Source organism: Drosophila subpulchrella, chromosome X (assembly GCF_014743375.2).
Source record: "Drosophila subpulchrella strain 33 F10 #4 breed RU33 chromosome X, RU_Dsub_v1.1 Primary Assembly, whole genome shotgun sequence".
Classification (NCBI taxonomy): Eukaryota; Metazoa; Arthropoda; class Insecta; order Diptera; family Drosophilidae; genus Drosophila; species Drosophila subpulchrella.
The window spans coordinates 15779242-15806179 of record NC_050613.1 but is presented as its reverse complement, the minus strand read 5'-3'; the positions used below and the strand labels follow the sequence as shown (position 1 = coordinate 15806179).

At 37.9% G+C, this 26938-nt stretch overlaps 1 protein-coding gene across 3 annotated transcripts in view; it reads right to left on the bottom strand.

The window, feature by feature from the left end:
- The window catches only part of LOC119556063 (trithorax group protein osa), a 37796-nt gene extending 14497 nt beyond the window's left edge, over positions 1-23299 (bottom strand). The window contains exons 1-4 of one of the 3 annotated variants that reach the window (XM_037867873.1): positions 23207-23286; positions 22862-23112; positions 8803-8869; positions 1484-1864 (exon numbers count right to left, since the gene is read on the bottom strand). In XM_037867873.1, coding sequence (XP_037723801.1) covers positions 1484-1522 — 39 coding nt within the window. In that variant the 5' untranslated portion in view covers positions 1523-1864; positions 8803-8869; positions 22862-23112; positions 23207-23286. Of the gene's footprint in view, positions 1-1483; positions 1865-8802; positions 8870-20925; positions 21199-22861 lie in introns of those variants that run through there. The other 2 variants (XM_037867872.1, XM_037867871.1) reach the window with 2 other exon arrangements.
- Between the last annotated feature and the right edge of the window lie 3639 nt (positions 23300-26938).

Here is a 26938-nt window from a genome sequence, read left to right as displayed (position 1 = left end):
CTCCCCCCCCCCGAAAATCGAATTGCCCGCGGGTCCGCGACATGCAACACATATTGCATGTTGCATGTTGCATGTTGCTGGTCGGCTTGGCCGGTGATTGACACCTTTTAACTACCGTGACGCAATGGGGCGACAACAGCCGGTCTTTGGCAGCCAAGTGACACATTTCCACGGGTTTCTCCGCCACCCGACCAGCCGACCACCCGACCACCCACCGGCTCTTCCCAGGGGGAAAATAAATGCGGCCTCGCGGAAAACTTGAATTTCGTACCGAATTTTCACCCCGATAATCTATAATTATAATTGCCACTCACTGGCGGCTCAGTTCAGAAAAAAGCCAATGAAAATTGCCCAACCGCACTTATGCAACGTCGATCTGGAATGGATCGGATTGGATCAATCGATATCGACTATATGGCCACGCCCCGAACTCGATGGCGATGTCGATCTGGATCTCGATCTCGAGGGCCTCCCGTCGAGTGGAGTGTTGCGCGATTTAGTCTTTAGTTAGCATAATTCGCTGTCTAATTGTCAACGACAGGCGAAGAATGCGGTTTCTACACAACAAAAAGATACATTTCTATACATTTTTTAACATGGCTTGCACTGAGAAAAGCTTTGTGAAAAAATAAATAAATAACAATATTTCACTACATTAGAATCTATACAATTTATTTGAATTATATAACATTAAGTTAACTCTTTTTAATAACAATTTGTATTAATTTTAAAAAAAGCGTAGGTTAAAGTATAATTTTAAAACTGCTACTACTTCTACTTCGCATCAAAACATTTTTATAAATTTCTAAAAATCAATCTATTAGCTTGGGTTTCTTTCAGTGCATCTACATGGCTGTCATTGTCAACACACTTTTTGCAATGTGGTTCGGTTCCCATTTCCAATTACAAAAGCAAGCTACACCCACCGTCAGGTTGGGACGCAACATGATCGACTAATTACTATATATACGGCCAGTAGAACCGATCAAAAAGCGATCATGTCGTATGAGGGACAACCAGTGCGATAAAATCTAAGCAGGAAACTTATGGGAGAACAAAATGGGGATTGAAAAATGGGATTGGCTGATCTATGGAATATATGAAAGTTGAAATTATGAATTTATAAGATTAGCTGTTTGTGGCAAAATGTATCATTTGTTAACTACGGCCAATAATGAAGTCATGAACACAATCATTATTTGTTCATTAATTTTGTTGATTGGATTGGTGTCGGAAATAAATTCATCATTCATTCTTTATTTATTCTGTACTTTAAGATCTTTGTTTGAAATAACTAGCTAGTATTTTTTAATAAAGGCAAGTTTGGCATTAAATAAGCAACTAACTTTGAGTTCTCAATAATCGCTCCCTTCTTTACCACCTTGATAGCTAAAGGTTAATGCATTTCCGTTTCCGCAGGCCAAGTGTTTTTATTTCCACCATTGATTTCCTTTTGGAAACCTAAGTTTTTTGTGCAACTCACCTTTGGGTCTTGAGATATCACAGAATGGTTTTTGTGCATAAGAAAACGGCGACACTTGCTGCTGTTTGCTCTGGTTGTTCCTATAGTTGTCGTTCTTGAATATTGTTGGTATTTCTGGGGTTTCTTGTTTTGGTGTGAACCAAAAGATTTCCAGCAATTTTCTGGCTATTTTCGCGCTTGGCCTTTGTGCTTTTTGCTTTTTCGCTCCACTTGGATCTGGCAGAGCCGGGAGTTATTTACGCTACTTTTTTATGATTTTCGCAAATTACTTTTCGTTGGGCAACTTTTGGTGTTGTTTATAGTTGATATTGTTGTTGCTGCTGGACATATTTCCGTTGGCAGCAACAACATGACGCAGCGTTCTGACCGTCAATCAACGAACTGCAAGAGGTTAGAGAAACATGGGTAATTATTATCGAATAAAAACAAGCTGTAAATATGAAACTTTGTTGATAAATACAATTAGTTGCAATCAATAAATGACCGGAGTTTCATAGAAATCGAGCGAGAAATAGCCCAGATACAAGGGATTAAACAAATCAAAGCGATAAGCTAGTTAAGGATTGTTATGATATATTTACACCGGAGTATCTCAATATTTATTGATCAAATCCAATTAGCTATGAGCCGAGAATGCCGCAAAATTCAATCAACTCAAACCACTGAATGTCGAACTGATTTACAGATCTCTGCCATACGTATACATGATATAAGACCAACAAGAATGGTAATGAAACCACGCTGGCAGCACAAAAACCCCATCCAAAGCGTAATTACGTTTTTAATTAGGGGATTTATAAGCGGAGGCAGGGGGTTCTACGATTTCCACCGCATTTCCACAGGCGAAAGGCGGAAGTCCATAGTTTCGATGGAATTTTTTTTGGCTTTGGCTTTGGCTTTGACTGTGGATGCAACACCTGGCGATTGTCACCATCCATTGGGATGAGTGTCCATCCGCTGCCTTCCGCTCCCCTAATTAACGCATTAAGAGGAGAAATGATAAGTAAGCAACTATATATTCCACAGTCGTTTGCCCAGTACATCAAAATCACATTAGGCCGACCGTGTGAGCACCGACTGACCCATTTATCGAGTGCTGTCCGTCGTCTCACCCAGTTGACTGTGATGTGTTAATTAGTCAAATGTTGGTCAACACTCAACTCAACACTCTTGGCGTTGTTTGACTTGCGTTTCAAGTGGACTTTGCATTTGAAATTCATTTTTTTACACAGCTTAAACAGATTACTCTTGAGATTTATCAGTGAAGAACTGTTAACAAGTTTGTGATTTTTAAGTAGCTTTAAGTGCTGTTTAAATTCGCTTTTAATCATAAAATACTTGAGCAACATACAATTCTTTTCAGATTTACATGAGGTCACTGTAAAGCATTCTTCTCTTGTTTATTATTCTGCCTAAAATTATTTAAATTAAAGGAGGGTACACTTCGCTTATAAATTGAGTATTCCAAATCAGTCTTTAGAAAAACCTCTTTCCTGTGTTCCCCAACTCTCTCTTTTTAGCTTTGGCATCAACTCCTCGCAAATGGCCAATCAATCTCACGTAATATCCATCCCTTCTTCTTCGCCTCATTTCCTTTGCATTATTTTTCAGTTTATTGGGATTTTGCAATATTATTTCTGGCATCTGCCCGGCTCCGAGCATATATCGTTTGGGCCTTTTCCTGCGTGCAGTGCTTTTGTATGCCAGGCACAAAAATGCGAGGCAACAAAAAAAAAGCAGGCAAAACCGAAACAAAATCGGCAAAAATGATTTAATAAGTCGCCGGACAGCGGAGCCAGGCAGCAAAACCCACTGGCAACCGGATATCGGAGTCGAAGTTGAAGTTGGAACTGAGTAAATGTTTTGCAATTTCCCTAAGATTTCCATGAGTCGACTGGTGTATCTGTATCTGTATCTGTATCTGTAGTTATTCGCAGATATATATTTCTGTGTATCTGTGTGGCATGTTGCAAGCGAACATGTGCGTGTGCCACACGATCGGCGGTTCCTCAATTAAACAGCACTTGCATACACAATTTTATTTGTTTTTACCATCGATCGTATAGCTCCCGAAAATTAAGTCCCGCCAGAGCCGATTAATGCTTAAGCGTTTTAATGCCCCCCACTCGACGTGTTGATCATCCCGAGAGCAGCAAGTGGACACCAAACACTGCTCACCGACGAATATTACACCGGAAAAATAAATCTACTAAAGACAATAATTCACATTCACCCCTGAACTTATTAGAAATAGTACCAATTGTTTTGGGATGCTTAAATAAATTTTTAATAATTCTACTAGGTTACTATTATTATTATCTCCGGTACCTAAGAATGTATAAAATATTCTTCATGTATCTGGTATATAAAATTAAGTATTTTCTATATCACCATATTATTATAAATGTAAAAACCTACACTATCTTTTATAAGTACCACAAAATTGTTTTTCGTGCACCAAACACCGATCGGCGGGCAAAAAGCACTTGATTTACGAGTTCCGTCCGCAGAAGCAGTCACTTGCCGTCGTGGATGTGGATGTGGATGGGGATGTGGATGCCACTTGACTCATTTGCAGCACTCATCCACTCATCGAATTCATTCATTACGGGACAGCCGCTCTGCCGCCAATAATTGTTATTTTATTGTTTAATCGCCGACAACGTCTCGGGCTGCTTTGATTTTCGCCGTCGATTTGCCCCATGAATAATAGAGTTGTTTTTCGAGCCACGAACGGAAGGAATAACGAATATCGATTGGGAATTGAACTCAAACATGATTCGAACATGATTCGTTGTCTTGCCAAGTACCATCTCCCCTTTTTCCAATTGATCTCGTTTTCATGGCGTTCGATTGTTACAAGGTCAAGTTCGATGGATTGGAAATGTTGGAAAATATCTGATATCTTTGGAAACAATTGTTGTTATTACTCAATATAATCTAGGGGTAATACATTATTTAAAAAAAAACTATTAATAATAAGTCATGATAACTTTAAAACATTATCATTACTATATATCGGTTTGTATATCAATCATGTATAGCAATCATGTATTGCATGTTAAAAAAAAAGATATCTCCTTTAAAAGCTTTATGGATTTTAAAAAGTATATATTTTTAATTAAATTAAAAACAATAAAGAAAAGTTTTGATCAGAGAAAAATAAGTACAACTTTATTATATCATAGTCAAGAAGGGTTTAGTTCTTTAATTGTTCCTCGAATGGCCCACAGTTTACCATCAAATTGGATATGTGATTATTAACAATTTAAATAAGCAGTCCATTTACCAGCACTGATATTACGGTATGCTCCATACCAATTAAGAAGCACCTCCTTTCAGATTCCCAGCCGAGGTAAAAACGCAAATTAGAATATACCCCCGATCATTATGCAAATGCGGGTAATGAGCGGCATCCCATCTCGCGTTTGTGGGTCAACAATTGCGGTTCGCTTTTACTAATTCGGCTTAATTAAGGCGTTGCGGCGTTAATGAACCGTAAAACAAAGACCTGGCCAAAAAAGCACCGGCACAGTGGGCCTAATGGGCGCAATTGCAGTTTCCAGCTGCGATTTTTTCTTTTCCCGCCGAGTGAAAGAAGGGCAAAAGCCATGGGGCCAAAAAACAAACGGCAGCCAAAGAGGCAACTTTCCCGCTGTCAACAATGGGCAGCCGGCTGCCAGGTGGGCGTGGCACTCGAGCTGTTCACATGTGTCTGTTTTCGAGTGTCTACTGTCTGCCGTCTGCCCTCCGCTAATGACAATGGCTGGGTGGGTAAAAGTGCCGTGCCGCCAGAGAAATCCTCGCATTCGGATTCGGATTCGGATTCGGATTCGCACAGAGCTGTGAAAGCTGCGAGAAGCGAGTGACTTTGGCCCCCAGAATCAAGTTATCATATGCACATGCAAGGGGCATAAGCGATCTAGAAAGTGACGGCATAAATTGTAGGAAAGTTTATAACTACTGTTTTTTGTGTGTGGCTAAAGAAATACCAAGAGGAGAACTTTGAGAAAAATTACAAGTAACAATTTTAAGATAAAACAAATTATAAGCAATATTTCTTTTGCTTAGCAATTAAAAAATAAAATAAAAACAGTAAATAATATTTCTTATGCTTCTTTCCCTTTTTTATATTTATACTAAAAATTTAAAAACAAAAATAATATTTATTAATTTTAAGTTTTAGGCCTTTTACAGCCAAAACCCAATTTCAATAAAATATTGTAAATTAATTATTTAACCTTAATTGGAAAGATTTGCAAATTTGCTTCGAGTTTTTTGCTAAAGTCTTTCGGTTTACATATCCTGCAAGAGCAAAAATATTTCGAATGCTTCTTTCCCTTTCTTATACTTATACCAAAAATCAAAAAAATATATATATTAATTTTAAGTTATAAGTCTTCTACAACCAAAACCTAAAAAGATTTCGGGTTATAAAAATCAATTTTAATACAATGTTGTAAATTAATGTTTTAACCTAAGGTGTACACTTTTGGAATTTGATTTCGAGTTTTTTGCCTAAGTCTTTCGATTTACATATACTCCTGCAAGAGCTTAAAGTTTTATCTGTCCGTTCTGCGGTCTAGAATTTTGTGCTGAATCAGCAGCTTAGGCAAACCTGGCACCCTTCTAAAATTGTGAAAGGAACCAATGACAGATCATAACACCAGCACCGAATGTTTTTCGCTCCCCGGCTGTTGTGTTTCTTGGCGAGATCAACCCACACACACCGCACATCGCACGATTAAACGTTAAATAAGCTAACGCACTAACGGGCTGCGACATGATCATTATGCAGATTTATGACTTCAACACTTGCAACTGATAGTGCGGCCAGCCCCCTTCTGGGGTTGGGGACCCCCCCCCTGCACCCACACCCCTGCCCATTTCGTTGTTAACAAAGTTGTTTGTTTATGAGGCGCTTGGCTTGAATTATGGCTGGAAATTAACAACAATTTAGCGGCTCAGACTTGTCGCCAGCTTCCACAGCCATTACCAACGACACTTGGCCGGATCGGATCGGTTCGGATCGACTGCGATAAGTACCGGGCATTATATAGCCGAGATCGGAGCATATGTTGGGCCCATATCTATGTAGGCCCCAAGTGGGCGTCTCGAATTGCCTTTAATTAATCATTTTGTCGTAGTACTCAGCTCTAATTAAATTCAATTTCAAGAATCGATCACTCGGTCCGTCATGTTGAAAAATGGTTATTAAACTATTGCGAAATCTCGTCTGGGCCAAGCGCTCTAATTGGTATCACTTTACTTTGCTGCTATTTCTCTGCTGCCTTATAATGTCCCCGATAACTGTTTAATTGCCAAACGTTAACAGAGAACCCACTAGAAAACTCTGAAATCTGAAAATGGTTGCATGCAACTTTGTATTTTCGGTTTTCTACGGATCTTAACATTTTGTAGCCAATGCATCGTCGACCGCCCGTGGTGCCACGCCCCCCTCGATAAGACCGGGGGTACTGGGGCGTTACAATCTGTCGGTCAGCCAAATGTTTGTTTAAACTGCGCTTTTGCGGCCAACGAAATGGAAACACCAAAGGTTACCGTGGGGCAAGGCATTATAAAAACATAACATTAATTGGTTTCTAAAAATACTGTCAACCATTTGAGATTCTGACGGCAAGAAAGAGTTCTGAAAATAAAATATCTAACTATCTAAAATAGTATTACTGGATATTTTATATTATCTAACGATCCCATCTCTGTTAAGCAAAAAATATATATTAAAAACCTACTTATTAAAATGGTATATTTATATGTTGCAGAAGGTAAAGCGGTTCCTAAGACAAGTTAAGATTAAACAAACTCCTGTCTTAGGTAGTGGTCACTGTTCTATTGCGTGCGTGAGATAATAATCTCTCACCTCCACCCTTACGCAATATCATTATTTTTGGTACACAGAAAAAAGTTTTGAAATAAATTTACTTATAAAATGTATTTTTTAAAAGATAGATATTTTAATTTTTCGGAATTTACAATATCTAGTTAAATATAGTATATTTTCAGTATATTTTTACCTTACATTTTCTTACAAAATATGTACTGAAAATATACTATATAGTACTAGATATTGTAAATTCAGGAAAATGAAAATATCTATAAAGCCTAGTATTATTTCTTTAAGTATTCTTTTAGCCTGCTAGATGGCATGTATGTCGATTGCAATTAACTAGCTGGAAATATGACCGGGCCAAGAAGCAGACCCCCCCCACACCACCCCCCCCTGCCACTCCCCTTTGACCCGATGGCTGGCTGCTTTGCATTTGTCGCTTGTCGTTCGTCTGGTTTATTGCACTTTTGGCAGCTAATATTTATTAACCATAATTATCAGTTGCCGCCGGCCGTTCTAACTGTACACGATCTTTTGGGCACGGCTTCCGGGCCAGGCCAACTTGCCTTAATTGCCAGCCACAGCGGTTGCAACAGCAACAACATCATGCAAATTACTTGACTTGGCTCTGCATCGAGTGGGCTGGCGAAATTGAAGTCAAATTGATAGATGGGCCGAGGTGAGGACAGGCCACTATTGTGGCCATGCAAAAAAAAAAAAAGCGCCGACTCATCTTTCACCACAAGTCCACATTTCCCAAACGTGGAAAAGCGGCACGGAAATTATGAGGCGCTTTTCTTTTTGGCATTGAATGAAAATGCGAAGGTAGCCAAAGTGAATGTCTGATTTCGATGTTGATGTTGATGTTGCCACTTGCCACCGTTGGTGTTGCTGGTTGCCAGTTGCCAGTTGCTACTGTTGCAGGTGGGCCAGCGAAATCTTTTGGCCGGAAGCATCGACAAATTTGCACTAAATGGCGCCATGGCACGCGCATCATTATCATCAACATCGTAATCATCGTCTTTTGGCCATTCAGCAGATTATGCTGATGGTTTTATTATTTTTTGTTTGGTTTTTTTTTTTCGGAAATTGCTCGCGCTTCGTGATATAATTTTTGAGGGTTTTTTTTCATCGTTGCCTAAATTAAAAGGCGCTCGTTCGGATGTAGTTGGTTGGTAAATTCAAAAAAGAAAGAAGTGAATAGAGTACCAAATTGATAGATAATCCCATTTTATGGGCAGATAATAAACGAGTATTAAAAAAAGAGTTTAATTATATTTGGGTATATGGAAAGATAGATGATCGTTAAAGAGGTAAACATTGTGCCAAACATTTTTTGGCTACGATCATTTTGAAAGGGGTATTATTAAAAAACAAACAAGACTTCAAATTGTACTAAAACGAAACCATTAACCAGATTTAATAATATTTGATAAATAAGTTTGTTACATAAAACATGGAAAAAACTTACTTAGTTACTCTTGCCGAAAGACGATGTACGAAATCATATCCCGAAAGTATTTAATTTGTGGGTGTTTCTAAAAAGATAATAAAATACAAAAATAATTGAAACAATTTTGTTATGAATATTTAGTTATTACTATTATCCTTATAAGGATGTTCAAAAACCGTAAAAGTAATCGATATTCACCCCTTAGCCCTTAAATTGGTAATAAGTACAAATGTTACGACCCATAAATGTGAAATGTACTTCCCCTTCGCAGTTAGAATTTCCCATCCAAACAAGTGGGTTGAAACAAAAGACTTAGGACACAAACTTGCCAGCTATTTCAGCTTACGCGCAATTGAAATGACAAATGCCACAATGCACATATACTAGATGACGCAAGTGGCCATGCAGACCCGTAGTTTTAACCACTTGGTCTGGTTTTTTTTTTTTTTTTGGTCCCTCTATAATTTACTTGGTATGCGTGCGCGTTCAATGCATTTTTCCTTTATTTCTCTGCTCGGCGGCACGATAATTTTCATTTTTTGCACCGCTGCCGTTTGTTGCCTGCCAATAAAAGTCTTTGTCAACGGTTTTGTTGCTGTAATCAAGTCACACGCATGCGCAACGAACTCAACAATTTCAGATATTTCCGCCGTGGCCCTCTTCATTTGCATTTAATTCCAGCGAAAGAAATAAAACATATATTTCCATTTCCATTTGGCCACCCCTTCCGTCCCTTCCCTTTGACTGATAATTAAATCGCATTTAATTGCCCCCAACCGTAATAAAAACAATGTGTGGCAATTGTGAGAACCCGCAGAAGCCATTGACATATGGCATCGACATCGCCATCGCCATCGCCATCGGAATCGGAATACGGAATATGGCAGCGATTGCAAAATATATTGCCAACCATTTGTCCAACCTGATATTGTTCGGGCTGAGTTATTTGCCTTTGCCGGCGCACAAGACAAACGATATGCATTCATTGCTTATGACAGCAATGGATGCATATTCCAATGGCCCTTGAATTGGATTGCAAAATGGCAGGGGGGGGATCCACAATGGTTTCCGCTCAGAATATCATTGATTTATATCATCATCTGGCGGGAAAACCAATTTAAAGCCTCCCTGACTTGCAATAGGTTGCTCAATCTTTATGGTGCTTTTCGTTAAGATTTTGATTATTTGCAAAGCAGCAGAAATAACTAAAGTAAATTAAAATTAATTAAAATTTAGTGATAATAAAACTAATTCGTTTACTGTGAAAATTAACCTTAATTTGCTTAGCAATCAAACTTATAACTACCAAACAATAAACCATTGGATTTCAAGTCTTTTTCTAAAAAGTTGAACATAAACTTAAGACAGAATTTAAAGAATTTCTGCAAGTTTATGTTTATGCAGCTCAAAATATCATTGATTTAGATCATTATTTGACAAGAAAGCAACAATTTTAAGGATTTTCAGACCAATTATATCGATTATGCTTTCATTATAATTCTCATTATTTGCACAGCAGCAGAAAAAATTAATAAATTTTATCGTTCATAAAAATGTTAGTTTTTCTGTTAAATAAGTTATAAGAATTTGTTTAACAATTTTATTTCACTGTTCAAGTGCAAGTGTTATTTTTTAAACCATAAATATTCAATAATGTACTACTACTTTCAGTATGATTTATAAAGATAACTTACAGGCTAGTTTTTTAAAGTTACCCCTAAACCCAAAAGTAAATTTAGTTTTCACCGTTTTTTTCCAAAACCACTTATTAAATTTGTAATAGTATGTCATTTAGTTGGACATTCGCAGATTTCCTAGCATTAGCCACACGTCACATTTTCCCAAGGGCTTTTCCACCAAAAAATACTTGGAAATTTTCATTGTCAACCTTACTAAGCGGCTACTTATCGCATTTAATTGCGATTATAATTCGTCTGTTTATGGCTGGGACCAGAGCCACAATTAGCCGGCTGTTGATTAACAATAATTGCGATGTGAAACACTTTAAAATGCCATAAAAGAGACTTATGAGCAGCATGCCAAACGGAGTTGGTTGGGGGATTTCATTGGTGTTGCAGAGATCGCAGAGAATGCCCCACATTTGGTCAGACCCCCAAAAGTGGTCGAAAAATGTGTGTTCAACAGGATGCAATCAATGTCATCCGACATGAACAGCCGGCGATATAATTAAGTCGAGAATGCCGAATAATTGATGCCAATTGATTAGACAGGAAGCGCATAAATTGAAACGCAACAAATCGAACAATTGTCAATGGAAAAAACTAGAGCACAGAACTTATGACAGCTTCATTGTAGGAAAATTGAAGAAAAAAAACTCGGAAAATGCTGAAAAAAAACAGATGGCGATACGATCTTATCGCTGGACATGCGACAAGTTGATCGATCGATGGGACCACACATCGGCGACCGCCTGTCGAACCTATCGTTATCGATTGGCAATCGGCACGAATCGGACAGTCGACATGTGCCCAATAAATCGAACATTGACAGACACAACACTTGGGCGGTAGTTGGGTATAAATTATCTTTTCAGTCTCCATAATTTTTCATATTTTTTGTTTTTGCTCCCATAGTTTCCTTATTCGCTGCACCAAATAAATTAAGATATTGTTAACACAACCATGATCTTAAATGGGTGGGGGAAAAACGACCGAAAGAAAGCAATGAAAACTTGGCAAACACCAAATGATGAATGTGGCCAGATAAATTCAGCGAATTATTAAGTGAAAGAAATTTTGTTAATGCCAAAATATGGCTGCATATTAAGCCTAATTGTGGATGAAATGATAGAGTGGTTAAACGCTTAAACAAAATGCTTTAAACGCTTTGTGCCTAATGAAAATATGTAGTTTTTCCAGTCATTAAATATTTTTTAAATGTCTAAAGAGATCATAAGCCAATTAAAAGCAAGACTTTCTTTTACTTGGCTTTTACTTTTCTTTATAACGACTTTGGGCACTTCTTTATTACATTTTTTTTTTTAACATGTGAAGTTATAGAAATTATTCAAAAATCCATTCTGCATTCCTTTGAGCAACATAGCTACTGATTAATTGCCTTGATCTGTGGACTCCTCGATTCCGTGATTCATTCTGCTCTGGGTGCCCACTCCAGATATTTGCATTTTACAGATCGTCTGACAACGGGGAGCGTTCGCCGATTTGGCTCGTATCTATATCGCATATATGCCGTCGGTCTCGCATAAATATTTGCTTATGGTAACCTTGGGTGCGTGGCTCAAACCCGTTATGACCGGACGGACATTATCTCGCTTTGGGTGCGCATTTTCCGAGACTTGCCTGCGGGGCATAATTGGGTTTTAATTGATACCAAAACGAAAACCGAATGAAAAACCCCACAAAAGGCGGTCGAACTCAAATCACAGCCACGGAAAAAAATCGAAAGTCTGATTTCTGTAGTCTGCATGCAAATTCTAGCAAAGGGAAGTGATTAATTTTGACGTTGCGGAGGCTTGGCTTAGTTTTCAGTTTTCAGTTTTCAGTTTTTAGTTTTTATTTATTTTGTTCCAGCCACATATCACATCATATCGAATTACCGAGTGGCCTTAACAACACAATTAAGACCCGTTTACATTTTTTGGCTTTGGTTTTTATTTCCATTTTTCCCGCAGCCAATTGAATTGGCCTAATGAGTGCAACGAATTTGACAGCATGGATATCTTTGGATATATGGTCATATATAGTGGGGCATTCGGATCTGTCGATGCAGCTAATCCGCGGCCACTGATTGTTCATTCCGAAAAAATATGTGAAAGGGCCGTCGCCGGGTTGTCAACGCGATTCGAATACACAAATATAGCCACGCCGATATGCAGATCGGCGCTTATATAGCCACGGACTACAAATCATTGAGTCACGCCTATGAAATTTACATAAATATGAGCAAACAAAATAAAAGAAAGAAAATCGATTGAACGAACTAAAGGAATCCCGCCCGGCGATGATTTTCCAATGCTCTTTGACTAAGAAAATGCCTTCATAAAATCAATTCGAATTAATTTTTAAGAAAAAATGTTAATCAAAAATATAATTTAAATATATTTTAACTCAAAATATTTGAAATTAGCATGGTTATTATAAAAAAGTATTGAAATAATAAGAAATCCATCATTTTGTTAAATTAAAAAGTGAAATGTACTTTGGCACAAGACAAGTTATGTATACAACAAATCATATTCCAGAAACTCTATTCCATTTTAAAATGTTTAACTGAATCCAAGTTTAAAAGTACCCGAATCGCCTATTATAATCAATGGACTATCGCCAGTCACGAATTTGGTAAGGGTATGCAAAATGCAATTCATCAGCTGGCAATAAGCATAAAGCCATAAAACCATCGACTGACTTAATGGAGTCGTTTGAGCGACAAAATTGTTTAGTGCAGCTGAATGAAAAAAAAAAAAAATTGAAAAGCCCCCCTGCGTCGCCCCTTGATTGAGCCACGCCCCTGGCATTTTTTCATGGGGGGCAGTGGATAAGAAAATCCGCAACAAAAATAAAAGAAGCCGAGGCGAAGGCAGAAAAAATGCTAAAGTTCGTTTCTTAAGTCTTTCGTTTGGCGGCGCTAAAAGATTGCGCAAAAAATTGGGGGAACAAAAACCGAAACAACTCCCGAAATCCCAGAAATCCAACTTCGTGCCACAACTTAAGCAGTTTACAAAAACTAAAGCCAGTAAATAATATGACCAGCGGCTCGAGGATAATTGTTTGGTTATCTCAAATATGTTTCTTGGGTTTTCTTTGCCTCGATTACTGCTCCAATTTAAAATATCGCCGAGAAACCAATCCCAAAATCAAGTCAAATCAAAAAGTTGCCAAATGTTGCAGCAGTAATTATTGTTTCCAGAGGCTATATCGATGTGTGGGCGTGGCAAAATCAGCCTTAGAATGCGGTAGAGAAAGCAATAATAACAATAACAACCAAAGCGAAAACAACAACAAGCGGCAACGGCAGAAAATAAACAAAAAACCAAGTTGGGCTAAGTAAGGCAAACAAATTGGTGCCAAGGTTGCCGCGGGACAAACAAATAGGGTCCAAAGCCATAATTAGATCAAAAGTCATAATTTTTCTGTATTTTTTTAGTTGCCTTTTCGTTGCTGTAACAACAAACAAACAACCAACCACAAAAGGTGCACAAAAAAGTACGCCAAGCTATAAAGAAGCAAAGCCAAAGCCCCGACCAAAAAAAATCACTTTAATTTGAGCGCATTTCATTTTGTCAAGTCGCTGGTCTGGCTTTAATAGAAAGAAAAATAAAAAAAAACAGCAACAATAGAGCACGTTTTGTAGGGCGGTCAGAAAAAAAAAAAAAAAAAGGAAAAATTCGTAGCCAATTTAAATGTCATTGCGCCATTTTGATCCCCACCCCCAACCCTTTCGCCTGGGCCAGCTTTTAATTCGAAATTGAAAACCGAGAAGTACAAATCTTATCAATGGATTATCTACAACAGCGGAACAGCATCGCGAAAATCGGCTGAAAAAAGGGGAGGGGGGTGTTGGGTGAGAGGTGAGAGGTCAGCTGTGGTTCACAGAGGCGTCAACTAGCCACTCACAAAGTGATTGGATCCCGATCGATTCGGCCAGATAAAATAAACAAAACCCACCACCGGCGAGCTTCGATTCGAAAGTGAAAGCCACCCAAAGCGAACGTTCAGTGGTTCTGGGCTGGGTTGTGGGTCAAAAGGTGAGGCCATCGTTTGGTTGGTCCACCAAAGATGCAACAAGTGGAAAATATAGGTTCGAAATTGTTTAAATAATAAGAAATATAAAACAGAAATCAGTATTACTAGAGTATAATGAATGCGTTTGACTTAAATAATATTCAAGTATCTTGTGCAGACAAAACCATTCATATTATAAAAATCCTTCAAGCAACATCTTTCCAGTTTTAAGGTTTATTGAAGGTATCAATTTAAGTATAATAATAATATAAAACAAATACAAAATAAAAAAGCACAACAATATAAAGCTGGAGTGTGAGGAATACGATGTCCAAAAATATTATAATAATAATATTATAATAATCCTTCAAGCAACATCTTTCTAGTTGTATTTTATTATAATATTATAAATGCAATGTAAAAATAGGTATCTACATGTTGTCACAACAAAACGACCTACAGATTCCCGCATCAAGGCGAATAATCAAAGTAAGCTTAACTGCATCTCCGAGCCACCCATAATTATATTCTTGATATTGCTCCATTTATTAATTGGCAGTTACCAACTAAGCCAATTTGCACCACTTCATATCAGACAATAAAAATGGCACCATATGTTCCATTTTGTAACAAGCAACATATCCTTGTACATTTGTTAATTAAAAACGATAATGGAATAGCTTAGCTGTTGATTATACAATTACAGCTTAACAGATTTTATTTGTGACAGCTACCCTGATTAAAGTCCAGCTGAATATCAATTACACATCGAACTGGCTCGTATATTCTCCTTTAACCTCGGCCAACGACACCCTGGGGTGTCAGAAGCCCCGCTGCACCACCCTGCACCACCCAGCACCACCTGACACCTCCTGACATCTGACCCTGACCCAACCTTGCACCGTCAGTCAGCCAAGTGAATGCCAGGCAACTCGCATTTGGATCTCCACTATCATCGAATCTTCTATCGGTGACACCACCGATCGATTGAACCGCCCTGACTTGCACCACTGAACCACCGAACCGAACCGAACCAAACCGAACTGAACCACCGCGGGCAAATAGAGCATAGCCATGCCGAATGTTTGGCCAACTGTGTCTGCACAAAAATTTGAAAGTAATACTTCGGTGCTTAAAATAAGTATATATCTAAAGCGAGTTTATATTAAAAGATCAAAGTGCGTTATAGATTCTACATCAATGCCAATCACAAAAAAATATATATATATTTATTCGGAATCTTATCCAATTTTGAAGTCTAACTTACTTATAAATGATCTTCTTTTAGATACAATAAAAGGTAAATATCAAATTAAGTCATATCATATCATGTTATATCATATCTATGGTATATGGTCATATCATATCATATCATACATAATTTTTGAAATACCTCAGTTTCAACTTCAGAATTCTCTGTCTTTTTTTTTCTTTTTCACTTTAAGCGCATTTTCGAAAAAAAGGATTCATGGAAAGTAATATAAACTTAGCAATATTCAATGGTAAAAGTTATAAGTGTATGTATATATAAGTGCAACTTTTGAACATGGAATTGATATTTGCGATATGTGAATAGTGAAAAACTGATAAACTCGTTTGGAAAAATATTGCTGGCGCAGTTCTCTCTGTGTGATTACCAGGCGGGATGGTCAACAGTGGAGCACCATTTCGGCTTATGCAAATGTGGTGCGTCCTTCCAGCCGGGAGTTGACTGTGGTGGTTGCGGTGGGGGTGGAGACTTCTCAACTTCTCAACTTGACCCATGCCAGTTTGTGGGGAATTAAATGCTATAGTTTTCGAAGCATGTGGCGCGAGCTCTTGACATTGTACCTTGAGCATTGTCATGATTTGTTGTCATCAGCGGGTTGCAAATGAAAAGCTGCCAAAGCAAATCAAATGGCAAACAGCAAACGGCAAACGACTAATAGCAAATTGTTTTGCCAACTTGAAGGCATAGGCATGGCCATCCAGCATCGGAATCGGACGTCTCCACACCCAGTGGGCGTTGCACATGTGGTGCACGTTGGCTGTGGCTGTTGCTCTACTTTTTAGATAGATATTTCTTCTCGTGAGTCATGCGGGGGGCCTGAGAATTGATGGGAGAATCGACTGGGCCGAGGCGAGTGCTAGTGTTTGAAAAGAAAAAGAAATACAAAACTCGGGGCCTCTGAAAATGCAATTGCGCAACACGGCAGCGCGGCAACAAAATTGATAAACCAAATGACGCGCTTGAGTGGTTGTTGTTGCCCATGGTTGCGCCATGGAAATTCTTTCCAAGGTTCATTTAGCCGAACATGCCTTGCGCCTTGCTTTAATTAAACTTTTGCCCACTAAATGTTTTACTTTTCGAATCGCTGTTCGATGGTTTGATGGTGCAGTGGTGCAGTGGTGCGGTGGTGCGGTGGTGCGGTGGTGCGGTGGTGCAGTGGTTTCGCCTGCGGTTACCCTTTGAAGTTGCCTAAAACGGGGCGCGAGCCATAAATGAGGCATCCCACCATCGAACACATGTGGGTGGCTAACTGATTTGCATCGCATATTGCACAATCCGCTAATTAAAATGTAAGCTACCCATTGGGTTGGGTGGTTTGGAAAATGTGGGTGGAAAATTAAATTTTCCTACATATGCCACCTTCTCATATTACAAGTCAATAAATGGGTTTGAAATTTGTTCAAAAGTCTGAAAGATTACATCTTCCTTTTTTCAAATGTAAATTATTCATATTTTCGCACGTTGGGCGCCATTTGTTGTTAGCCTACGTAAATTGTGCTATACGTATATCAATAGCTTTAGTTACATTTCTAAATATAATGAATTGATCTTCTGAATTCGTAATGTAGTTCATTCTTCACTTTACAAATGCTGTAGCACTGCCCCACGTTGGGCGCCATTTATTGTTATCCTACTCGAATATAATGTTCCTCAATATAAGTTTAACTCTACTGCATATCCTACGGCCCCAAAGCTCTATTTTACCCCTTGAGTTACCCAATCTTTTGTTTTGCTACCATTATGGCTGCTGCTGCCTGGATGTGGCACTTTGTCATCTTGCAGTGGCATTTCGGAGATGCAAGCACTCAACACCGACACTTTGTGGCATGTGGGCGAAGCTTATCTTTTGGCCGAGGGCCCAGAGTCGGAGTTGCCACAAGATAAACATGGCCAAGGTGTCCGCAACTCGAGGCTCTCGCCATAATTACAAGAAGCTGTTGTCGTCGTCGTCTTTTAACCAAAACGGCAGAAAGCAACTACAAAATAAAGTTGGACAACCAAAAAGCAAGAAGGGAAGATTAAAATACCCTAGCAAATTTAATATAAGTTACATGAAAAGTAAATGTAAATAAAGTAAAATAAAGTAACATAGAAGTTGAAAAGAAAAATACAATTCTAAGCTTTTGAAGAGCAACCCATAACACCTATACATTTCCATGATAAAATCAATAAACTTATTCACAGACTAGTTATACCTTTTGCAAGGGTATGTAAAGCAGAAATAGCCGCGCAGACAGCAAAAAAAAATAAAGTTTGCAATAAGTTTTGGCTTACAAATTTGCCAAACAATGCAGATCGCTGGGCACGACGTTGAGCCGGGACTTTTTGGCTTTGTCTGTGGCTTTAAGTTGGCCCAAAGTCGCCAGCGCTCTGGTCTGGAGACTCTCAACTCTCGACTTGCGATTTGCGATCGGGGACTTTCGACTCCTCGAGTGGCTGATGGAACTCTTTCCCTCGTGTGTGAGTGCCGGCAATTATGGTTGGACCAACTTGGGGATTTGATCGCACTCGACTCGTGCCACGCGTCCGCATTTACAAGACCAACAAATTATGGCGATGCCCCGGCCCCCGTTTCGGGGCCCATCAAACCTGGCGGTACTTCTACTCCAATCTCATCGCATCTTATCAGATTGACTGCTGGATGGAAGGCTCCAGAAGGAGGTCATTCCAAATCCGACTCCTTACTAAACTTCAGCTCATTAAATACTTAAATCCTGCTCAAGAAAATACACGTAGTGCTAAAATAAATAGGGAATCTATACCCAAAACCTAATTATAATCGTTTTAAAAAATCCTTTCTATAGGTTACCCTTATAAATAAAGCTCTCTAGATAGAGGTCGGAACTTAGAAGACTTCTAAGTTCATTTCAGTTCAGCTAGAAAATGAAATCTTAGTTAAGAAAATATATATTTGGAAAATATACTTTTAAAACAGTTTTAGAATTTCATTCCCTTCACTTTTTGTTTCGGAATCGATGACACATTTTTTGCAAGGATATTTTTAGACTCTGTTGCATAGAGATTTGTTTATAACTAAGTTCTACTGTATCGATCGCTTGACTGTAATATATGTATATTCAAATCGAAAACAAAGACAAAAAGGGTTCGCTGATCTCCGAAATGGAGCAACAATTTTTTTTACTTGTTGTATTTATTGTGAAGTTAAAAAAAGTTTGCAAACTTTTGCGGTTGGCGATTTATTTTCGGTGGTTTTTTTTCGTTGTTGTCGCTGTGGCAGGTTCACAACGAACACGATCAGAGAAAAAGAGAGGGGCGATGGGGTGCGAGGGAGACGGGGCTCGAGCGGGACGGGCCAGTGGTAACGGGAAACTGTCCAAGTTATCCAGTTATCCATGTGCCTCACGCAGCAGTCGAAACGAGAGCAAAAGTAGCCACCGACATCGCTTGTTTTGGTGCATGTTGCCGACGCACAGCGAGAAAAACTTTCAAAACTTTTGGGAATTTTTTAAAAATGTTTAAGAATTCAAATATTGAAGCAAAGCGTTTTAGAACAGCGGTCAGCACGGACATTTTGTCTTTTATTTGTGTGGGTTATTTGCAAGGGAGAAGCTTATCGATGTGTGTTTGACTACTGCTGTTGTACGCTGTACGTGTGCCGGCAGAGGCTAAGCAGAGCTATTCCCTATTCCCGCTTAATGGAACGCTGCCGACCGCTGTTTTTAAACAAACTGAGAATTCAGCAGCCTATCAAATATGTCGTTTTTATCTTTAAGCAAAATTTGATTAATATGAATCATAGAAATAAATATGTAGTGTTTCGATAAAACTTTTTAAAAACTATATATTAGAGTAATGTTTTTTTGTGTTATTAAAAATTTAAGAATAACATATTTAAATAAACATAATATAAACAGCTATCAAGCAAACACTAAGTATGAAAATAAAGAAGGAAACAATAATATTCGTGTAATTTTCCCACAATTTTTATCAAGTATTTCCAGCGTTTTTTTCTTATATCTAAATGGGGAACGTCCAATGTAAACTTTTTTGGTTAAAAATATATAATTTTTTCATGTATTAATAGCAAGATAGTTAATTTTTTCCAGTGTGCCTTGCTTGCTGCTTTTCGCTTTTTGTTTTCTTAGCAGTTTAGCGCCCGCTGTCCATGATTGTCCCCATGCCCCACTCAGGTAGCCCCCTCCCAGCCCCTGCCCCTGCCCCTGCCCCTGCCACTCCCCCCGCCCCTCCCGCCCGGAGGAGTGTGTCCACGTACCAACATTGGCCTAATGTTGCACATTGTGTGCTGAGCCTGATCTTGTTTATTATGCAAGAAAGCTGCCAAAGTGAGCCAAAGCCGAGCGACACACCGATATACGAGTGCCGAAGCCAAACGGCAACAATCGCAGAAAGTAAATTTACAAAAATTTCAATTGAACAAAGTGCTGAAGACTCTTGACCAGCGACAAGAGAAATGGGAAGCCATGGGGACATGGCCGGGTTGTGTCGAAAGTATATCTCCATGATCGCAGAAAACGTAGGAAACGTATTGTAGATCGCAAAGAGTTCCTACTTGGATAATACCGAAATGCAGTTGAAGTAAATGGAAGACTTTAGATCGAATACAGAAAAACAAAAACAAATATTATAATAAATCAAAGGATTTATTAAAGCAACGATTTAGTACTGCATTTAAGTATATAAAAATAATTAAATATTTAATCGAAATTTATTTTTAATTGCTATTTTTGGAAAAGGTTATCAAGTTCTTACAATGATTAAACAAGTTTTCCTTAATTATCTTACCCAAATTTGTATCAATTAGAATCATATGCTAATTTTAAGGTTCAGCAATTAACGTTAAAATATAATCCAGACAACACAAATAACCAAATTAAGAAATACCAATCTGGATTATATTTTAGAATACCCAAAACTGGTTTTTAACTGTTCCAATATTAATAAGAGTAACAAATGTAAAACCATATTTATAAAGTCACACAAATTATTTTCCTTTTGTTTAAATATCAGTTGTGTTTGTGGTATTTTTAACACATTTTGTAGGCAATTGAGCACTCTGAATGTTATGTTTTGGTTTTTAAAATTCTGAAAAGGTTGCGTTCACTTTCACATGCGCACAACACTCTGTCCATATAAAGTGACTAATTTTTGGGCCTGTATCATCATCACTCTTATGTGTATTACGCATACCTTTTGCTAATTTATGGCTTGTTTCACTAACTGGATGCACCTTGTTTTTTTTTTGTGTATTAACGATCGATCGGCGAAATAAACCCAAAAAAAATCACAGCTTTGTAGCTGATAAAAATCACATTTAAAGGCAGTTCAAGCCCCGTACCGTTAGTCGTGTTATTCGATATTTTCAATGATAATCGCCGAAATACCCATTTTTTTTGGTTTTCAAAAAGAACCGCCGTCGGAAAACGGTTGAGCGATTAAAAATTGCTCCGCACAGCGCGCACTTTGAATTGCGACTGATCGCTTGGAGTTGGGGTGCTGATAAAGCAAAGGCGGAACGATGAGCAGTGGAACGGGGAAATGGGCGGAATGGAACGGGGAACGAGTGGGATGGCACTTTTGCGGCGGCACAGTCGCAAAGTGGGCGGCACTGCGCGTAGGCCTAAATGTTAATGCAATTTGCTTTATGCGCATATGGATCAACGCGATCGGGGGTCTTGAATTTTTTTTTCGGAAGAGGGGGGGACTGTTATAGGGTGCTTTGAATGGAGGAGTGGAGGCAACACCAACGAGCCACAACCACCGACTGACGCTGTTCTTTTGTGACATATGGAACTGGGTCGGGTCAAAAGGTAAGTGCTTAAAATGCTCTTTAGTGCCGCAAAAGCTGCCAACTTCTGGTCAATTGCGGGTTCCTTTTTTCACTCCACTGGAGGCAGCCGAAAGTTGGGTAAGCGATGGGGTAACCCCAATACGAAATCCATAAATAAAGAAGGTGTTCAAGGAACATTTAAGGCGCAACAAAGACTTAAAAGGCTAGGGCCCATCGAAAAAAGTGATCGCAAAGATTAATAGAAAGTATAAATACCCAATTTTTTGTAAGAAAATTTATGAATTATCTTTTATATTGACTATATATAATATATATTTTTAATTTCGGTAATTTCGGTTTGCTAAAGATTGCACTTTGAATTTATATCCATTTTATCAGTTTTTACTTTGATAAAAAAAATTTTAATTTAGAAAATAAGATTGATGAAATAAACTAGAATTTAAGGATGGAGTTTAATAATCTACAAATGTAACAATAATAAGCAATTTTTTTTTTTTATATCCTTGATCCATATTGCACTTACAAGGTAATAATTTTTAGCATAGTATATATTTTAAGTAAGCTAATAAGTAAGGAGAATAAGTTTGTTAAGAAGCATCGTGATATTTCCCATTTTACAAATTTCATATATAAAAAAAAATTGAGTTCTGCAAAACTGTTTAGAATTTTCAGTTTTTATAAAGCCCAAGACGTTTCTTCAACTCCTGCACTCCATCACCCCACAAAGTGCAACGTGCTATTCCTCAAATTTTAAATATAAAAATATATTTGCCATTAAACTGATCAATATGTTTAGTATTTATAGAAGCCAAGACGTTGCTTCTGTTCCGCAACTCGATCACCCTTTACAACAAATGTAAAAAGAATATATATCTTTTCCATAAAACTATAGAGTATCTTCAGTATTTATAGAGTCCAAGACCTTGCTTCAATTCCGCCACTCGATCATCCTTCAGTCCGACCGGACTTCCTCCCCCCAAAAAGCATATATATAGAGGCCCTGGTAGTGGGTTCTGGTTCTTTCATGGGCAAGGCCGTCTTTCTTCCATCGAGATGGTTGCGGTTCAGTAAGGCCGGAAGTGTTTCACTGCCGCCTCTCGGGGGTTTTGGGTAACGCTAATGCTAATGCTAATCCAAAGCCAAGTCCAAGTCAACGTAGCAGAACTGCAGCCAAATCAGATCAGAAATCGGCCAGGGACTGTGGTCATTTGGTTATGGCTTACAACAATGGGTGAATCAGATCATTCGATTCCATTAGCGATTCTTTATCGAAGATGTATTGCGACGCATTCGAGCAAAATATGCATATGATTAGGCCAAAATAAATCAGCTTACCTCAATCGCCGGATCCAGCCTCCATCAGAACAGGTTCAATTTTCATATAATTTTATTTTGAATATTTGTTTTGGGACTCTTTTTTTTAAATTCTTTCGACTGCACCATAAACAAAATTATTTAATTTGCATACTAGAACTTTTTGTTTCTCTCGCTTTGCTTTGTTTTATTATTACTTGATGCTGCTGCTGTTGTATTGTACTTCATATTTCACTGCTGTATAATTTGCTATATATATTATTTGTTTATTACTAAATTCACAAAAACAAAAAGGAGTACAAAAAATTAACAAAGGTATTCTCCGTTCATTAGCGAAAAATCTCTTAACAAAAAAATGTGATTTACCCGCATATAAGATATAGGTAGTGATAAATTTGATCAATTCATAAGTCACTGCACTTCACACCCGCCAAGTTTTTGAACGATTCTCCTGCCCGCTTTTGGCCGGGCTTTTGGCGAGAAGAGGAAATTCGTCAGCTTTGGCCGAAAGCGAAACACTGACTGACTGGCTGATAAAGACAGACCCGTCTGGAGGCGAACCGAGCTAAACCGAAAAATCCCAGACGAAGAAAACCGATCCCCAGCGATCGTGGCCGAAACGACTGAAAGCCAGCGGAACGACTGAAAGCCAAGTTAGTGGAAACGAAACACGGCTTAAACGGGTGAGGGGAGGGACTCTTGGGCGGGGGGAATATGCTAATCATAGGCCTCTGAAATATTAGGCCCTGGATTAGTCAGTGGGCGTTCAAAAAAGCAGAAATGAGTCGGGCAGTTGAAGTGCAGCAATTGCAGCCATAAAGTCTTATTAAGGGCCAGAGCATAAATATTATTTACCAACCCAGGATATTCGTGTTTTTGAGGTCCTCAAGTACTCTAAATAAAAAGGGTTCCATTTACAATTTAACAAGGAAACTAAGTTATTTAATAAATATTATTTACCAAGCCAGTATATTCGAATTTTTTGAGCCTTAAGTACTCTTAATCAAAAGGGTTCCATTTACAATTTAACAAGGGAACCATTTGTACCCAAGCTAAGTTATTTATATAGTACGTTAAAAAAATACGCAAATTATTAATATAAGCTTATACTAAGTTAATATTAATTTTGATCATCAAATATAGGAGAAACAATTTGAATATACTATTATCTAAGTTAATATTAATTTTGATCATCAAATATAGAAGAAACAAAATGAAAATAAAAAATTGATAAGATTGTTGAAATTGGTCTATATTTTATTATGATGATATAATCACTTTCTAAAAATGTCTTAAAAATATCGTAAAATTTCAACAAACTACCACTTGCTCCAGCTTTTATTTTACTTCATTTTCAATTTGCATTTGTTTTCATTCTAGCATTTTTATGCTCAATGCAAAGTGCACAGACGGAAGTTGTAAAATGGGAAAAAATCTACAAAACCCGAGAAAAAGGAGGAAAATAAAACAAACCAATAATCGAAATCATTAGACAAAGGCGAGCTAAGGCAATGGCTGCAATGAGTCCGACAACAATAACAAGAAATAATACTTGCCGATTGAATCTAATTGGTGGAGCGGTTGGCGGGGGGGTGGGGGAATCGGGTGGGAGGGGGCGGCAATGGGGGGAGGGAAAGGGGAGGGGAGGGCGGACGCGAGCGGGAGCGGGCAGCTCAGTGGAGTCCATTGGGTGCGGCGCCAACGCTAAACATAACGGCACAATTATAGCCGTCGTCAGATATGTGCACACATATATCTCAGCACTGGAAAAAACTATCACCAGCAAGCATTTTTTCATAAATTAATTAGATTTTTCTATAAAATTTATATCACAATGAACCATTAAAAATCAAAATTTGTGTTTCATTCTAATCCAAAAACATTTTTGAAGGATTCCATATAATAAAGCATTGTATTCTTATGACTTTCTATTATAGGTGAACATTTTTTTTTTAATATTTTAATACACCTATATTTTTTATTATAATTATTCATTTTTTATTTATTTTAAAAGTCAAATGATTAACAATTATCAATGAAATATATTTATTGTGATGTTAAAACTTCTTAAGAACTAATTCATTAATAATTTAGTCAGGGCTTGGTCAGGGGCGCTTTTTGGGTGTAAGAACTCCTTTAAGACGAAGTCCTAGGCAAATTATTGTGTTAAAAAGTATGCTATGTAAAATAAGTTCCGTAATCCCCCCTCTCTGAATTCAGTGCACTGAAGCAAACAAATCTTAAAAAATATTTTATACCATAATGCAGTATGTAAATGTTTTTTAAGGATAGAAAAAAAGGTCTTGAGTAATAAATGTTAAATCTGGCATCACAATGAATTATTCCCAGTGCATTTCAACGGTAACAGTGCGCATATGTATATTATAATTTTACAATTTTTTTCCATACAATTTTTCTATCTTTTTTACCACATTCTCCAAGGACAAACAACATTTTAGTGAGCGACGACGTCGCCGGCGGCTAACGGCACAAACCCATTCCAAGATTGATCTACAAAATACAAAATACAAAATACGAAACTTCGGCTCTGAGTTTTTCGCGTTCGCCGACTTTCCTTTTTCTAACCTAAGAAGTGCGCCAGTGTGAGTGTGTATCTGTGTGCGACGAGTGTGCGGGCGCGCACTAAAACAATAACAAAAATAAAAACTAAGCAAAAATAAGGCAGTAAAAAATTAAAATCCAGCTCCGCGAAGAAAAGGTGTGGCAACGTTCTGTATCTGTGTGTGGCTTAGTAGACTATTGCCATTACTATTACTATAACTATCACAGTTACCGTTACAATTACAATTTCAAAAGCCGCCAGCGAAAATGGCATAAGTATAAACAATTTTTGTTGGCCTTTCGGCAACTATAAAACAAAATTTCCAAAACTCATTGTGGCATTAGTTAAAGTTCTTAAAAATTTTCTATATCTTTTTAAAATCTATTTTAATATTTTCGAAATTTAATTACTTAGCTTTAAAGTCACCACATTTTTAATAGTAATAAGAATATATTAAATATATCTAAATATAAAGTAAAATTATTTCATTATCTGAAATTAATTTAATGATCTGAATTAATTTACAGATTTACTAAAGTAAATCATAAAATCCATCTGAATATTATCACCTTATGAATTTATTTTAATATTTTACAAAGTGATTGAATGACATTCCATTAAAATTATACATTAAAAATATTTCATTAGGAACTGAGTTAATTTACAGATTTAGTAAAATAAAACATAAAGCCAATCTGAATATTATCACCTTATAAATATTTTAAATATATTACAAAGTGATTGAATAACATTCTATTAAAATTAATACATTAACATAGGAGAAAGGAGAAATAAATATTTAAAATATCCAGATACGCTATACAATAAGTTTAATCGATGTTAGGTATCCTCCGGATCCATTGAACACCTTAAATCTATAGTTGGCCAATAAATGCAGTCAGAGTGCGCCTTGTCATTGATTTTGGCCAGCAAATTTATGCTCGCCGAGACGAAATCCTTTTTGGCCATTAAATTTTGGCGCTTGCCAAATCGTTTAGCAATTTATTCAAAGCGTCGGCGACAATTCACTTTTCGGATATGGATTCTTGGGATTGGAATTGGAATCGAAATCAGAATCGGGGCGTTTTTTTTTTTCCAGCGGGCTGACGGTGGCTTTTGCGCAATGCCAAAATTTATGGCCAGCCACTTACCCGCCAGCAAGGTCAGAACACTTAGAAGTGGTGCTGCCGGTGGTGCGATTGGTGGTTCTGCGGTGGTGCCACCGCCACGGTTCCAGGAGTGGGGCATGCAACAGGTCGCCCCGACAAACCAGGAGCCACTCCAATGAGTCAGCAGCAGCAGCGGCAGCAGCTCGACTTTGATTTGTGGCACTCCGGGGCGAATATAAATCAGCCAGCAACTGCACATTCCCAAGGCCGCCACCACACAACCACAACAAAAGGCTCCGGACCCACCCGAAACCAAAGCCAATGCACTGAGAAAAAAGTGTAGAAATATCCCTAAAGGGGGTTCTTCAAGATCCATGGCAATTAGATCTTGATTATAAATGTTAAAAAAAAAATCTGAAATCCTGA